Here is a 17,649-nt window from a genome sequence, read left to right as displayed (position 1 = left end):
GACGAGTATTACAAAAAGAAATAATTTCAAAGTTCAAAAGCACTTAATTCAATGATAAACATGATGTGTAATCTTACCAGATGGAACTAATTTTGACTTGTCTTCCTCTTTGTGTGTTTCCAGATGTTTTGCTAACTGTTCTTTCTTGAAAAATGCTGTTTCAAGATAACAACTATCAATATAAAATAATCTTATAGTTCGATTCTCAACTGACTGTTTTTACTTAAACAATTTAAACTTTCCCTTTAACTCTAATGAATAACAAAGCATATATATACTTTGATATTTAGGTTATCTTTTAATTTTCTCTTCATGAGGAAATACTCTGAAACTTTGTTAATTTAAATACAGTTATTACTCAGTAGTTCTTTCAGATTATCAAAAAATCTGAATAGTTGAATTGATCAGTTTGAATACAATGGATATTTATTAACAGCATGGGTTCTCAATGGATAAACCATACAAGTACAAATTAAGAACAGTCAAGCAACTGTTACAAACAACACTTGTATTTACAGTAAACTTATCAAAGTAGCACATGTTATCTTCACACAAATCATTTCCTTTAAACCTATAGCTCATCTATAGAATACAAATTATATAGCATATTGTATTGGTTTCTTGTACAAAAAAAATCACATCCAAATGATACTGATGTCACTAAGTATCTTTACTTTGGAACACTAGGTTGTGATATAACTGTAGCATAAACCACTAACTCGGTACTTTTGAAAGTTTGTATCTACAACTCAACTCCCGAACCAATAATAACTGTAAGAAAAGACTGTGCTTGGAAAACCTGTCATAAGCTGCCAGTACACAACGAGTACTGGTGTTTCATGATCAGTAACTGTAATACTTCTGTTCTGACAGAATCCTATCATGGGGTCGTCCATCTACGGAAAACACTAAAGAAACAGCTGTTGATGATCAGAATGAGAATACACGGATTACTGATTTTAAACATTATGTTGTGAACATTTGTCTATAAAAAACAAACAAACCTGAATTAATGAGGGTTTGTTTTAATTCACACACTAGAACTCACAAAGATTAAAAAAGTAATATATTTTTTGTTTATTCCAACACAACAGTAAACCATACTATTTAAAAAAAAAAGAGAGCAATAAATACTAATATTATAAGACTTTTTCTGTGTTTGAAGTAGTCGTTAAGATAACATATTTCAACCAACCTTTCCCACAGAAAGAGCAATCAAAATCACGTTTTTCTTGGTGAGATTTCAAGTGATTATAAAGCCCCATTTTTGAAGATAATTGTTTTGTGCATCCATCCCAAGGGCAGGACACTGGAGGGCTGTAAAAGAAATAAAACATTTTATACATGTAACATACATAGATGCAAATACCCATACATTGCTTCCAGGGTTTTTGAACCATTAACTTGTATTTATTACACCTCACTATTTAAGTTTCTTTTTTTCAAATGCATAACAATCTTTGGAGACTGAGAAAAATCTCTGTAGGATCAGTAAGTATTAAAAGGTAATTCGAGAAAGAAATAATTTCCAATAACTTACAGAAAGTTTACTTTTTGTTTGAGTATTTAAATGACAAACCAGTTTTACAACACAAAGTTCATCCTTAGTGTCAATCTTTAATATAATGTAAATACCGTTATAATGAGCTAGATCTATTTGGCCGACAATATTATCTTCTATCAAACAAATATTAAAACTCTGAATGAATCTGAAGGTTTACTGAGTTATTTAAATCTATTTACAGTCTTGTTTCTGTAGTTTCTGACTATCCAGGATGTCTCTTTGGTTACACAAAATCTAAAATCTTAGAAAGTTTCAAACAGCTCTAACAGTGACCAATAAACAAATCAAAACAATGTCACCCTGCCTTTCAATAAGAAAACAACACAATAGAAATGAAAATAAAATATAACAATGTACCAGAATGGCCATGCTTACAGCAACCATGTCACAAACAATGTGCTAAGCAAAGTTGTAATTTTCCTACAATGTGTCACATTCCTATTTGTGAAGGGTTATTACATGATGGTTTACATGCGAAGACATTGTGAACAATGTTGATCATGGGGCAGATGGAGTTTAAGACTTGTGGCATGGAAAGATATTTTTGCTTATGGAGGGCATAACTAAATGAGAATAGCCACTTTTGTGAGAGGAGGTAAGATACCACATGGGAAAATTGCAAAATGCTGGTAATGTAAAAAAATATCACATCTTACGGTAAATAAAAACAAATTTTACTTGAAATTTCCATACAAGCATAATTTTATTAAAATACATGTTATATTATTAACTATTTCATTTCTTTTTTAATGCCTCAGACTGCCTGAACTTCTAATTCCTATGGACTTTGGTTTGGAGAGAGCCTAATTTTGATCTAATAATATCAACGTTGAGAATGAACATTTTTTGGACAAGTCAAATTTCAGCAATATCTATCACAATTTTATAAAACACTTCAGTGAGGTATTTGATGGCTTTGAAAGAACTTAATCTGAACCTGCAATGAGAGTAAAACTTTCATCTGATAAAGTTATTTCTTAACAAGTGTGGGTAGATATTTACAATTTTTATTTCACTGCTTTAGAGCTTTTAGAATTTACTTATAATTAGTTACATATTTGAAAGCCTTGAATAATATTATTAAAATAAGCTAATATAGTCACAGCAACCTACATATGACCAGACCAGTGTTTCTCGATGTTAGTGTTGCAAGATTTTAGCACAGTATTTATCTCTGTCACTCCCTCTCTCCCCCAGGTAATGCCACTGTTAATTGAGCTAAATTATAAAATGTTAGGTGGGATATTAAAATTGTAGAATGTAGAGGAATTTCTTCAGCAAAAAAATTAAGTTATATTTCTTGAAACTAATAAAACAATTAAAAAAAACTAAAACAACTGAGTAAGGTACTAAAAAACTTTCTTATAAAAGTAAATCCAAATTTTCTAAAACAAGTCAGATGGTCAATAATGACAAACTATATTACTTTATAATGCTTTACAAACCTTTATTCACACAGACATTACTATCTAAAGTGTTTAGGAGATTAAAAACTTAGTTTTAAAATAACTACCCATGAATTTAATCTAGTAAATTCAGAAGATGCAGTTTATTTTTCCATTAATAGTTAAAATTACTTACTCGTGTACTTCCATGTGAGCACTGAGCTGTTCTTTCTGTAAGAAACGTCTCCGACATTTGGGGCACTCGTGAACAATTCCATGACCAGATAAGTGGCCCCATAACACTTGTGAGCTATCCATTTTTACACCACAAATCTGATAAAAGTAAACAAATGAAATATATATACAGACACACCAACATATATAAAGACAAACAACTACTGTAGAAAGCTGTGGAGTCCCAAATCCCTTAAGATAAAAATAACAGTTACTGATACAGATCCAAACAACTGGTATGTATACACAACCACATAAATCAAACACTTGTATTAACATATACCACTTGGATCATATACAATAGAGCAAAGTTTTGTTATATTTAAGTCTTACTTCATGAAGTAATACCAGTAAAACTCATCTGTTAAGTTTTATTTATTTATATTATATGCAAAAGAAATTTAAAATCACAATAAAGATGAACAGCCTGGTCATTTCGAATGGGTCCAACTGTTCCAAGCCAGCAAACAGAAGTAGTGCAGTGAAGAATTGTATTAAGATACTTGTAATTACAATATATTAAACTTTTAATATATTCATAATAAATAGAGCTGGCAAAATTAATACTGGCAATTCTTAACTAAATGCAAAATATTTAGCAATACCAAGTTAATGATAACAGCATTTTCTTTTAAACTTATGACACCAATAATATATTATATTACAGGTTATAACTGAGTAATAACGTACGTTAACCCAAGTAAAACAATGTGGTCTTTTAACCAATAACGTACGTTAACCCAAGTAAAACAATGTGGTCTTTTAACCAATAATAGCCCAATTGTTTGAATCAATTGAACAAACTATTCTAACTGTGTAATTTTCATAAAGAAACGGCAACCTAGAATGTTTTTATACCAATACCCTGGAGAAACATGCAAGAATAAATAACGTAATGAATTAAAAAACAAATAATTACATACACAGGTTCCACATTTAAAAATGCACAATACACCAAAGTATAATTACTGGAAATTATACATGTAGTTTGTACTAACAACCATGGGGTAAGGAAATACCTAAGCACCAAACAATCTGGCAAGATGTTTATCTAGTTGGCAGGACACTCGTAAACAAAAAAGCATCCTTTTAAAGGTCAAAACGAGAAACATAACAGATGTACTACAAATCACACAGCTTCCTGAAAACATTCACTTAATATGAAAGTTTCACTGAGTTTCATTTTCTTCTTTTCTTGAATGTAGTTTTTACGACAAAATCTGGACTTAAAAAATTATTTAAACAGCATCACAAGAATTTTCATAACCAATACAAACCTCATACCAAGTTTTGATTTTTCTTAAACTACCAGAGATTATAGCAATAATCTTAAAAATATGAACTTGGAGTCAAAAACTTATGATCCGTAACATAAGAAACTTGTTGATTTTTTTCCAATTTACTTTGTTATTCTACTAAAGATTACACCTGTTATGCCCACAGGAGGTACTGTGGTAACCCTGCACACTGAGGAACGATGAAGGAAATAGTAACGTCCTTCACTGATACGATAGATGCCATTAAGGTCAAAACCTCTTCGTATTTAATGAAAACAATAAGTCAAGAGGGTAACACTAGTCACTATGAGTAACTCTGAAATTTCCCACAAAGTAAGAAACTTTAAAGTTTCCACAGGACTGAAATATGTTAGATGACAGGAAGACATTTTGAAATAAGAAAATCTACTGATGAATTATAGAGTCCAGTGTCCAACACAAGTACATATAATGTATATTGTTGTTTTGTGTTACACATTGTGTCCAGCCTTTCTATTTATTAGCTCATGACTCAACCACTTCAGTTAAACTTAGCACCACTTGAATCTGCCAACCCTCTCAACGTAATGCAGATTTAGTATTACTCTGTTTAACCTGAAAATGCTATCACACCCAAGTCATTACTGTTTAGTTAGAAGGGGCTGTTTGACACTTGAAGATCTAACGTATGTTCAAATTTCATATGTATATTACTACAAGATACACTTAATACATCTTAACCCCCTGTAAAATTCATCTATCTTACCCATCACTCGTGTACCCTTAACTTCTACTATCATCTCCTTCTAAGTAATTTCTAAAAGTGAAGGCATTACTCTGTGGAATGACCTAACTAATCAAAAGAATTCTTTCATTATTATAGGGTCATGTAAAACCTGAACTTTACGCTTATGTCTCAACGTTAATGGATACTCATTATAAGTTTGTGTGTGTGTGTGTGTGTGTGTGTGTGTGTAAAAACCAGTAACTCATTCTCTAATTTTGCATAATTAATATTTCTAAACAACTTCTAAGTGTGTCTTTATAAACTTTGGTAAGCTCTTGGTATTCATTACAACTCAGTTGGACACAAAAACATTTTGTAGTAAAGTATTTTTACTAAATTTCCAAAGCCTTCACTGAGTCAGTCTGAGTAAAAGGTGGTTTTTATGATATGAATAAAAATACATCTTTTCATGTCAGTTCCATATTTCATTGGCACAACCGCTAGAACCTTATAAATGAAAATCACTTTTGTTTAAAGTGAAACTTATAGCTCCTCCTATATTCCCTGCCTTAACACTGAAGCAGTCATCAATGTAAAGTGAAAATATATGTTTAAAAACACCAAATAAAATGAAAAATACTACCACCACCCTCTGTAATAACTTCAGCATTGATCACAAACGTCCAAATTTCTTAATAGTATCCTTTTCACATTTGATTCCTTTTTAGTTTATGGACTTATTACAGAGGGAGCCTTTTATCTATTTTCATACAGCACTTGAGCAAATGGACTTTAAGACATTTTACTAAAGTTTCCTTAGGTTAAAGTTAGTAGTTATCTAATTATGTATACTATTTATCTACCTTTGTTGTAAAAATATGTAATAATTAATGAATTATATGTACAAACAATGAATTATGGCACTTATTGTACTTTCAAGCTTGTGTGCACCTGAGCAAACACTTTATATATTTTCCTGTAAGTCTCATTTAATCTCAGAAATTTCAGTGCTCCCCAAACAATATGTAGCTTTCAAATATGCATATTAAATCACAAAAAAACTATACAAGTCTCTACAGTAGAATGTCTCAAACTGATACAGTTTATCCTACTTTCAATGTATAATCTAAACAGGTAGAAAACTGTTAGGTGTTGGGAGTTTCTCCACAATGCAAATGAGATGAAAAACATCTAAGGGATAAATAATCTAGTTGTTAAAATCAAGACAAGAGATTGGTTCTTGTAGAGGAGAATATATTCTATTACAGATGTATATAACAAAGTTAATACAAATACTCTGAAAAATATTTTTCAGTGTACAAAACAAATAACATAAAAGAAAGAGCATGTAAGCAAGCAGTAGAAGTTCTGAATATAAACACATACCTCACAAACATTGGCCATCTCTGGATGAATGCTTTGAATGTGGTTTCTCCGTGGCCCAGGTTGAACAAAAGTCAGGCCACAATACTTACACCGATACTGGTGACTCTCAGTTTCCATGTGCTTTACAAAGATTGCAAATAATCCAAACCAACTGAGGCACACCTTACAACGGTAATTACGAGGCTCACTGTGAAAATATTTCTCCTGAAAAAAAAAAAAAATTATTGTAGAATATAGGATTGTGTCAGTTTATTTTGTATTACTCCAAAGTATCTTATAATGCTTGTGGGACTTTAAAATCTCTAAGCGTAATGCAAGATTCTCAAGTACCTTAACACCATTCAAGAAACCTCAAACACTTAGACATCATTGTATCTGCAAATCAACACAGCTAAAATACAGTTCACAGATATTAAACAATAGTCTGATCTTATTTATACAATTATTGCAATTTTTTTTTACTTAATTCCAAAAGAACTTAAAAAATAATGACAAACATATATTGCTATTTACTCTACAAATATGTTACAGTTTTTAGTAATCTACTGAAAAGACTGAATTAATACCCCCCCCCACACACAATCCTGCACTGAACCTTAAAAATAATCCATGAAATACACAACATTCCAAGAAACCTCTGAGAGCAAATAATAAAATAATCTACATACTCTGAAAACCTTTATGATAAAACTAAGGAAATCCATAAAAGAGCAATCAGTGCAGATAGCCCTTATGTAGCTGTGTGTGAAATTCAAAACAAAAGAACAATGAACTCTATCACCAATGAGAAGCAAGTAATTGTGTAATATACCTGAAAATATTACACTGATTAAAGTGATGAAAATAAGTAACTAATCAAAATTAGTATTTCCAATTTCCCAACCATCAACATTTAGTGTTAAGAGTAACTGACTAATCAAATGCAAATGATCAACAAGCCAAACAGCTACTTAATAAGCTAGTTCTACGATATCTGTCCAGTGCTACTTCTATGACCAATCAGGAACAAGTATTTCTACTTTTGCTGAAACTGTAAATGAACATTTTTGTAAAAATTGATAGAGAAATAGATAATTATTATTCTGTGGATTATTGAAAATACTGTAGTCTTATTACAGGTGTGTGAATTTAAATTTATAAAATTTTTTTGATTTTAATAATTGATTTTCCATAGTAATATCCAGATTTTGAAAATATTCTTTTTAACTATCATGTAACGTTTTACAAAATGCAAAACACTCTTACTCAGATCAAATTATTATTTTGTCTGCCACAATAAGGCTCCCAATGTCACAAATGGTTTAGAGAAATCTATAACCAGTGAAAGTCAACAGTTTAAGCACAACAAAACTTGATCCGATTTCAATGAAAATAATTCGCTTGTGTTAAAGTACATATGATGTTTTGTGAAAAATCGGTATGGAATGGAGAAAAATGGATATCATTTTTGGATTCATAGTACAGGAATTAATAAAGCATGTAAAAAGTTTAAAACAATAAAACCATTGCAGCCTGCATAATTAGATTAAAGTTATTGATAACATCCACAGGGCTTTTCCAGTGATCAAGACTGCTATTGGTCACTACTGTGACCAAAATCTATTAAAACAACATTTCAAAAATTAACCTCGACTTTATTAAACAGTAACAATTAAGAAAGAAAGTTGAACTAACTGGAAATATTTACAAAATTATCCAGGTCAAATGTTTAATGTTCCCAACTCTCAAATTCCAAACTTATTTTCATATCTTTTATTACCAATGAGAGTGCATGTTTTTGCCTATTATAACTTCCTACCTTTTTATCTGTTAATGTATTAAACACAGAAAATGCTCTGTCAGTGACTAGTGAGATTAGTTGCAATACAGATGATAATTTTGATATTTTTGGTGTAAGTCATATGTTAAGAATTCCATAACCAAATTCATGAACCCACAAGCAAGTAATTTTCTACATAAACAGTTTAGAAAAATATGTTGGAAAAGCTGATGACAGACTACATGCCAGATAAACCTCTTAACAATAACTATACCTGAGTTTTTATGTATTTTGCACCATGTTGTGGGCTGAAAATGTGATCCTGAAGGTTCTTGCTGTCTTCAAAAACCATGTCACACAGGCTACAGAAACACTCAGATTTCTGGTTGTGTTTCTGAGCATGACACTGAAATGCTGCTGCACTACTAAAGGTACGTTTACAGTCACTAATTATACATTGAAATCTTTTCTCCAGGCTGTGAACATTGTACATGTGCATGTAGTAGAGAGGATAACTTTGGATCACCATTTTGCACAAGTGGCAGTAATGGCCTACTTTTGATGGGAACCCGAGCTCAACTAGTTGTTTATTGGTCGGCACATCTTTAATCATGATGAAATCTGTCCTCTTAACAGCTTGCGCTTTACCTTCAACACCGTCTGCGTGTGATGATTCCTGGACTCCATTTTGTTGTGTTTCAGCTACAGCAGGATTTGTTTTTTGATCAGGTTGAGTATCTGTCACGTTCTCCGAAATGGAACTTTCTTTTATTGCTGATTCTCCATCTTCTTTACTTTTAGAAGTTTCTGAATCTGTAGCCATGAGAGCTCTACTTTCTTCAGTGCTACTATCTGCACTTGTCATTTCTGAAGACACTGTTGCGTCGATTTCTGTCTTTTGGGCCTTTTCTTCCTTATAAGGTAATTCTTCTGAGCTAGTTGATGACACTGGCAGCTTGTGGTTTTTGAAAGTAGCAATTTCAGTAACACTGCTACATGTGTTCTTAAGATCTATAAAAATAAGTTTTGTTGTTTTTCACTTTCAAGTTACAATCTTTAAATCACAACTTAAACAACATAAACTTACATTAAGTTTCGAGCTAAATCACAACTAAACATTTTTCTCAATATGGCTCCCATACAAGTGAAAGATACAAAACAAGGAAATAGGGTTAATCACCATCTCTATGATATAAACCAAGGAATTAAACATTTATATGTATAATGTTTACATCCAATATATACATATAAATAAATGAATCCTTTAGATAACTTTACACAGTTTGCATTAACAAGCTTTAAGCATTATCTTAAGATTGGTACAAATTAGGTTAAGCAAATTTTTAGGGTTTTGTTACAGTGCTAACGTATTTACTCTATAAATAGTAAACTAAAACTTTTGTCTGTTGTATATTAGTTTTTAACTGTTAAATTACAAGTACTGATAACATTAGGCTTAAACTGATTGAAATGTAATAAGTTGACAACCGTATCATAAAACGTGCTTAAGACAGAAGTATAAAAACACAATTATATGAAGACAGAACTTCTAATTTTGAGTTTATCACCTCCAAGTCATGGTTTTTTTTTTTACTACTTCAATGGTTTTAGTTTGTGCAACATGAACATGCATGTGAAATCAAGGGACTTTTCAATTATTGTTTTAAAGTATTTATTGCCCCTTCTTTGTGCAATTAGGAATTGTATGTGTTTTCTTATAGCAGAGCCACATCAGGCTCTCTGCCGAGTCCACCGAGGGGAATTGAACATCTGATTTTTAGCACTGTAAATCCATAGACTTACAGCTGTACCAGTAGGGGACCAATTAAGAATTGACTTGAGTGTGTTCATGTCACTCTGTTAAAACTCAAAGTTTCTGTTGTGATATCTGTCGATCCCAGATTACTTACACCAATACTCATTCTTCGTAACCTCATTCAATGAAGGTTAACCTCATCATGTGAATTTGTAATGTTTCTTTTTAACTGTATTTTATCATCACTCACATAAAACAAATACATCCTAACTTAAGTACACACACACACACACACATTAAGCAAACTTTGGGATATGGCCTTTAATGTAATCAATGAAATTTCAGAATTTTGAAAGATCATGTTCCTATAAATGGTAGAGAAATGAACACTTTCTGTAAATTAACTGTAACCTTTGTACATCGTAACTCATACTGTTTATTTAAGTAATAATTTTGATAACGTATATACTGAAACCAATAAGTAGAATTGAACATTTCTTTTGTGTGAAATAGAAAATACCAAAAGTGCAGATTATACAATTTTGTTATGAATATAGATGGATGTATAGAACTGCACTTAAGACAAGTTTCCTAATGATCTTAAAAATGGCTAAAAATAGAAGATGAGTCCCAGTTTATTACTTTTTACAACCTGTTCAGATGTTAACCAACTAAATACAGAACATTTACATGAATATTTTAAACAATGTGCTTCAATACATTGTTCTAGCTGTGAAAGGGTGAATTATAATATTTCTTCTATTTCAACATATAGCATTACTCTTTACACTGTTTATTAAAACCTATGTAATTATTCACATTACAAGTTCTTCATTAGTTACTCAACATATAGAACTATTAAATTAAACATTTCAAAACAGTCACAAAACAACATTTGAAAATATTCACAAAAATGTATCAAACACTTATGCGGTAATGTTTCCAGTTAGTTATCTGTTAAACAAATTGATGCATGACTTAATGATATATAATGGAAAAAATATACCATAAACTTTATATGAAATTAAATAAGAATGCTGTGTAATGTTTATGGTAACTTCTATACATTTTGATTGAGTGGGCACGCACAGTAACACTTGTACGTTACGGGCCAGAGTTCTTCTGTCGATATGAAAAAAAATATCACAAATTACAATATAGAACAACTATACATATTTTTGTACATTTTGTTAAAACAAACAAACAAACTCAAAACATTAAATGCAATATTGGTGCACAGTCATATTGGATGTGTCTATATGCAATCAACTGCTGTATTGCAATATAAAACTGTCTTGAACAAAATCTTAAACAGTACTTGTGAATTCTGCTGGCAATACAGGTTTGACAAATAAATTACATGTTGCTAAGTTACTTTAAAACACATATGAAAACAAACAATGACTTCAAAACATTTATACTGATCCCCATGTACATAAACGTGCCTGGTAACTCTTCATAAGAGTGATCTGGTACTTCTTGATCCACCCAACGCATGTGAACATGCTTCTGGTGTTCGTGACACACATCTGCTGTTGGAAACCTCATACAGCACACAAAACATGTACTTTCAGTTGTACTGCTATCCACCGATTTACCCAGCGTGTTCGAAAGCTGGGTATCTCTGTTCTCTGTAGTCTCAGGTGAGAGATGCATTCCTTCTTCCATATGTTTCTATACAAAAAAATGAATCTGACTACAGTACTTTATAATTATCTATACATACCATAAAAACTACATTTTTAATAGTATGTCTCTCAGAAGACTAAAGAATTATTTAATATTTAAAGAAAACTGTAATCAAATTTGTAGTTAAAATAAAATATTATTAGGAAACACACACCTCTATAAGCCATTTGTGATTATTATTATTATTATTATATTACTCTACCCTAAACTATAATATTACTTCATCCAAAATGTATTTAGGCCCTCTTTTCAAAATAAATAAAAAAACTTTTAAAGGAATATATTTCAAAAATAAAAATATTAAAAAAGTCTAACAATATGTAAAGTAATACAGCTTTTAACATCGAAGTATGTATTCCACGTGACAATATGTAAAGTAATACAGCTTTTAACATCGAAGTATGTATTCCCCATGACAATATGTAAAGTAATACAGCTTTTAACATCGAAGTATGTATTCCCCATCTGAAATTGTAAAAAACAATAAAACACAGATTATTTAATATAGCTTCAATAATCTTGTATATATTTAGAAAAAATGTGTTGTTTCCAGATTTATATCCAGTAAAAAATGCACATTTGACTTGACACAGTAAAACAACTTACTGTGGTAGTTATAATTAAAAACATTTTATCCCAACCATTTTTGCAGACCAGCTAAAATGTCTCTGTGGACTGGCACTGATTGAGCAGTTGGGAACCAATGACGTAGAATACCCTTAAACAGTGGATCATGGGACTCGGTGGCAACACTTACAATGTTATAACACAGTGAGGTTGGTAATAAGTTATATCACTCTTTAAGGAACCAATATGGGTTAGACAAATGTTGATTCATAAATAAACAATACAAACAGTGTTTCTGATCTTAAACTAAAGGTTTCATTGGCAGCAAAATACGACAAACAAGTTACACTCAAAATTCCATTTCATAAAAATCTTTTTCAGCAGACTAGTAAAGAATTATCCAATTTAAATTTATATCAGATTCATTGTGATGCAATATATCTTCATTTTAGAGCAAAGCCACATTGGACTATCTGCTGTATACACCATGGAGAATCAAACCCCTGATTTTAACACTGTATATCTGTATTTAGTTCTGTCCAACTAGAATTCATCATGTAATATTACACATATATTAATATTAATTAATATTATTTTTAATAGTTACATAAACAAGTTGAAGAACATACAATATTCAACATTACAGCTTCCCCAGATGTTTTTTTTTTAAATATTACAATTCAGTTACATGATCTACAGTATGTATAGAAAGATTATTTGTAAATCTGTACCATGGGCATCCTTTTGAACAATACAGGATTTTTTATTTTTGTTTATAGCAAATTATACATACATACACGTGTGTGCGTGTTGATAAAGGATACAACTTACTTTGATCAAAAATGCCTTGCCTTTATTACATAATAAATTACTAGTTTCAGTTTCACCAAGAGATAATTATACCATGCCAACATAGTTTATATTTAAAACCATATCAAAATGATGTAACTACCCCCTTCCCCTTGAATGTAACAAAATGGTGGAAATGAACTATTTTTTCTGGTTATTAGGTTATTTTACAATATCTTTACATACCTTAATATCTTCTTCAGCTGTAAATGTCAAAGAACAAAGGTTACACTTATAGAAGACAGTTCCTGAACCAACACTAGGTTCACTTTGCTGATCTGCTTCTGGTTTAGTGGTAGGGATTAATGTTTGATGGTTCTCACACTGGGACAGGTGAGCTGCAAGCTGATTCTCCTCCTCGCATGGACAATAACACTTAATACAGGACCAAATATTTGGTGCTGAAGAGAAAGATGAAAAACACAATAACATTTCACAGATCTTTTGGTTTTTAAATTAGCATGTACAAGTATTTCACTAGAGTTAAACTAACTGGTTTTAAACATTTGTAAGCAGGTAAGACTATCAACCTTGTATGCTTTGAACACACAGTGTAAATTCAAACACATCTTACGTAACAGAAGCTCAACTCAGACTTAACTTTCCTAATTCTTTTATGATGGTTGTAAAACACGTCAATTCTGGTAAACCTGTACAGAGATTTAAGTGAAAATAACAGAAAATATTGTGGATTTTAAAGAGACATTTGATAAAGATTTTGCATGTGAAATTTGAAAAATGTCTGATATATAGAAGTATTTTCAATCCTAAAATGAAAATTACTTTGCATGTTAAACAGGCAACAAGCAGGAAAAAAAGGCATAAGAAAAATACTGCTTAACAAACCTTAAGACTTATTAAAAAACTACTGTTGAAATACTGGGCCAAATGGCTCACCCAAACTATTAAATTATGAAAAAAATCTATACTGGTGTTGCAAAGTTTCATGTATGTAGATATGTATTCAAACAAAATATTTTGCAATGGTATTTATGTTCCTTTATAATTACTTTTCCATATTATACATGTAACAATTCTAAACTTGATACTGAAAATATGGTAAGAATTTTCACACCAACACTTCCAAATGTAAATTATAGTAAATGGTTAATTTTTGTGAAAAATAAACCATGTTATGCAAGGGTGGACTACTAGGTTGCTGCCTTAAAGGTTATGGATTTATGCTTGGTTTTTAATACCTTGACTAAAAATGAATAGAAGAGCAACTGAGTATGTTTTGGAAAAATAACGTCGCTGCCTAGACTTTACATTTTGAAAAACAACCAAAACAACATCTTAACAGCAAATTATACCAATATGTATGGTTGCACACGATATTTCTTTGATAGGAAAAACAATTTCAACATGCAATATTTTCTTCTTTTTGCATTATTTCAATACAAATATTTCTATATTAAAAAAAACAAAAAGGATTGCAACCCAACATCGTAAATCAATCACTCAAAGGGAACCTAAGGCCAATTGAGAATAAAGATTATAACACTTAACAGAATAACCAAATTTTGCAGAGCACAAATATGCTTCAAACTCCATTTGCTACTGATTGGGGTGGGAGACATACCCATTGCTTCACATTAAAATGCAGTTATACAGGTAAACATCGATATAAAAGCCATTGATAAAGCGATAATCAGTTGGGCGCGATGGGGTCTTAGGCCCCAAATTTTTTTGGGTTTCTACAGAGGCCGCCGCTTAATATTACCACTGCTTAATGTAATCAGCCAGTTCTTTATTTCACTACAAAACGCGTAAATTTTACATTATCACTCACCCCGAGGGTACAAAAAAAATATAATCAAATTGGTATAAGGCGCAATCAGATACAACGCGGTCGAATTTTTTGGACCCCAACTAGCGCCTTATATCAATGTTTGACTGTATTTATTTTAATGTTTTAAATATTTATTATGTAATCCACACACACATTAATACTCAGAAAAATGAAAGGGTTTTGTGGAGAGATCCTTATTTCATCACATCACCTAAAATTGCATGAGTTCCTCAAAAGTTTTGTACCAAAGAACAGTGATAGTACTAACCAAAATGTAACTGCACCACAGCTTAGGCTTTTATTTTTGATATGCTATTTATATTCTTATAAAAAAAAAATGGGGGGAGGGATACAGCAAGATGAAATAATATATCCAAATAATGAATGTCTTTTTTTGTTTATAAAAATAAACCTTTTCTGTGGGAATCCTCTATTCACTGGTTGAAATTTTTTTAGAATCACGTTGTGCTCATGTGACTTGCATTTCTGCAACACTGGCTCGTATATTTCAAATACTGGAACTAAAATGTAGCACATGCCTTACAGACATACATAATGTTTACAAATACATTTGTAAACATGTCATTCATTTACAACTACGATAAAAAATAAACTTACCAGTCTGCACAGCATGAGTCTGTTGCATGTGTGAAACTAGTCCTCCTCTATCTTTGAAGTGTAACTGGCAAGCTGGGCACTTAGAATCAAGAAGAGCAGAAAGATGATTCTGTCGAACATGGAGTTGCAACTTGTAAGGCTGAGGCGAACAAAAGTTACAATGACGGCAGACAAAAGTTTTCATGCTGTGAACAGTTTTCATGTGGTCAAGATGAGATGTAATGGTTGATGATGGATATGAGCATATGCTGCAGTAGAAAAACCTACCTAAAAATGAAATCTGGGACTCTGGAATATTGCGTACTACTTTACCATGACTGGATGAATAATGTTCGTGCACCTGGTTAATATTTCGTAGTAAAGCTTGACAAAACCGGCACTTGGATTTCAAAACTGTGTTTTCATTTACATTAGAAGGAATACATACAAATACATGGCTTTCCTCATACTGAGCTTTCATGACAGTGGTTACAAGATCATGAACATTATGGTAGTGTTTTTCTAGGTCTCGGACGGTTTTGAAATTATTTTTTTCCTGACAAATCATGCACTTTTGCACCTTTTCACTGGGTGAGAAAATCTGAGAAAACAGATACACGCCCACAAAACTATCTTTATTTTCTGCTTCTTCAACTGGTAATTCACTTTCAATAAGCAGTACAGTGTTAGGTAATTTTGACATGGAGCTATCATGAGCAGAATCAAGGGTGCATTCTTCAAGTTCAGGTAGACCAATGGTATTGCACTCTTCCTAGAAGCAAATTATTGTACATGATAAAGAAGCTTAAAAAATATGCAACAATTTGTAATTACTACAATATTTCAACATATACAACATCTATCAAAAGAGTAAATTTTGCCAACATAATTTACAATTTCCCGAAATATTATAAAACTTAAGTCACCAAATATCTGTCTTCAGCCCACAGAATGTAAGTTCAAATTTAATGTGTGTATGGGTGTGGATATCAAGGTTTTAGTAAAATGTACACAAAGAACCAGAATTTTAACAAAGGTATGTGTAGTCAAGACATGTTTGTGAATTGATGAATTCATACAGATTCTAACAAACCAGAGTACAAAATGATATTTACAAGAATAACAACATTTTGTCCATCATTCATTTTTCATAAACTCTAGAACTTCTGAAATGCAGATCTAGTTTCAGTAACCCTGTATATACTGTTATCTAGTATTTACTCTCTTCTACCACCAGATGTCACATAACCAGCAGTGGAGGATAAAATGAGGGGCTGGTAATTCTATAAGACATATATTATGTTGACAAGCAATCTGTAAAAAGTCATGACATACACATGTTGACCTTTAGCCATACAAGTAGTGTTAAGTAACTTCTCATTAATAATTTCTTGGCAAAGACATTAATAACCTTTCAACAATTTGCTGTTACTGGACAATGCCCACAATCCTTTAATCAATACCACAAACTTGAATGTTTTATTTTACCTATTAATTTGCTCTAATCTTTCACCAGGGTATGGAAGACACAGTTATGCATGATTAAAATGATGGTGCAATAAATATGGAGAGATTCTGTGGTACTTTTATTATTCAGTCACCACCAGAACAGGCAAGGTATGTGTCATTTATTATGACAGTTGAGTAAGAAGTTACTACTTTAATTACAACTTTGATAATTCTGCGCTTAGAATTGTCACATTATAATAAAGCCTCACGTGTATTTACATTTGTCAAACACTTCTGTGACAATTTTGTCAATGTATATATAACCCTCACATTTACTCAGCATAAAATCTACAATTCAGAACCCTGCTCTAAGTGCACCTGCAAAATTTGAGCCAATAATGTATTATTGGAATTACTGTTATTATTGCTCTAAATACTAAAATGGTTAAAAAAAAATAAATTGATATTTGATAATTTTATCAAACAAGTCTTAACAGGTCCCATACAGATAATACACAATTCAACAACAGAATTAACTTAAGATGTAACCGTGGGGAATCAAACCCAAGTTTAGTATCGTAAATCCGTAGACATACTGCTGTACTAACAGTAATACATAGTATTACTAATTATTGAACA

General features: G+C 31.4%; 1 protein-coding gene across 3 annotated transcripts in view; it reads right to left on the bottom strand.

The window, feature by feature from the left end:
- Positions 1 to 17,649, bottom strand: part of LOC143235354 (uncharacterized) — a 63,739-nt gene that overhangs the window by 15,869 nt on the left and 30,221 nt on the right. For all 3 annotated transcript variants that reach the window (XM_076473437.1, XM_076473436.1, XM_076473435.1), the window contains exons 8-15: positions 15,583 to 16,333; positions 13,359 to 13,573; positions 11,513 to 11,741; positions 8,586 to 9,322; positions 6,553 to 6,756; positions 3,146 to 3,282; positions 1,196 to 1,317; positions 78 to 155 (exon numbers count right to left, since the gene is read on the bottom strand). In XM_076473437.1, coding sequence (XP_076329552.1) covers positions 78 to 155; positions 1,196 to 1,317; positions 3,146 to 3,282; positions 6,553 to 6,756; positions 8,586 to 9,322; positions 11,513 to 11,741; positions 13,359 to 13,573; positions 15,583 to 16,333 — 2,473 coding nt within the window. The remainder of the gene's footprint in view (positions 1 to 77; positions 156 to 1,195; positions 1,318 to 3,145; positions 3,283 to 6,552; positions 6,757 to 8,585; positions 9,323 to 11,512; positions 11,742 to 13,358; positions 13,574 to 15,582; positions 16,334 to 17,649) is intronic.

The sequence above is a fragment of the Tachypleus tridentatus genome, chromosome 12, assembly GCF_004210375.1.
Source record: "Tachypleus tridentatus isolate NWPU-2018 chromosome 12, ASM421037v1, whole genome shotgun sequence".
NCBI classification, from domain to species: Eukaryota; Metazoa; Arthropoda; class Merostomata; order Xiphosura; family Limulidae; genus Tachypleus; species Tachypleus tridentatus.
The sequence above is the reverse complement of the archived record's forward strand: the minus strand, read 5'-3'. Positions and strand labels throughout refer to the sequence as shown.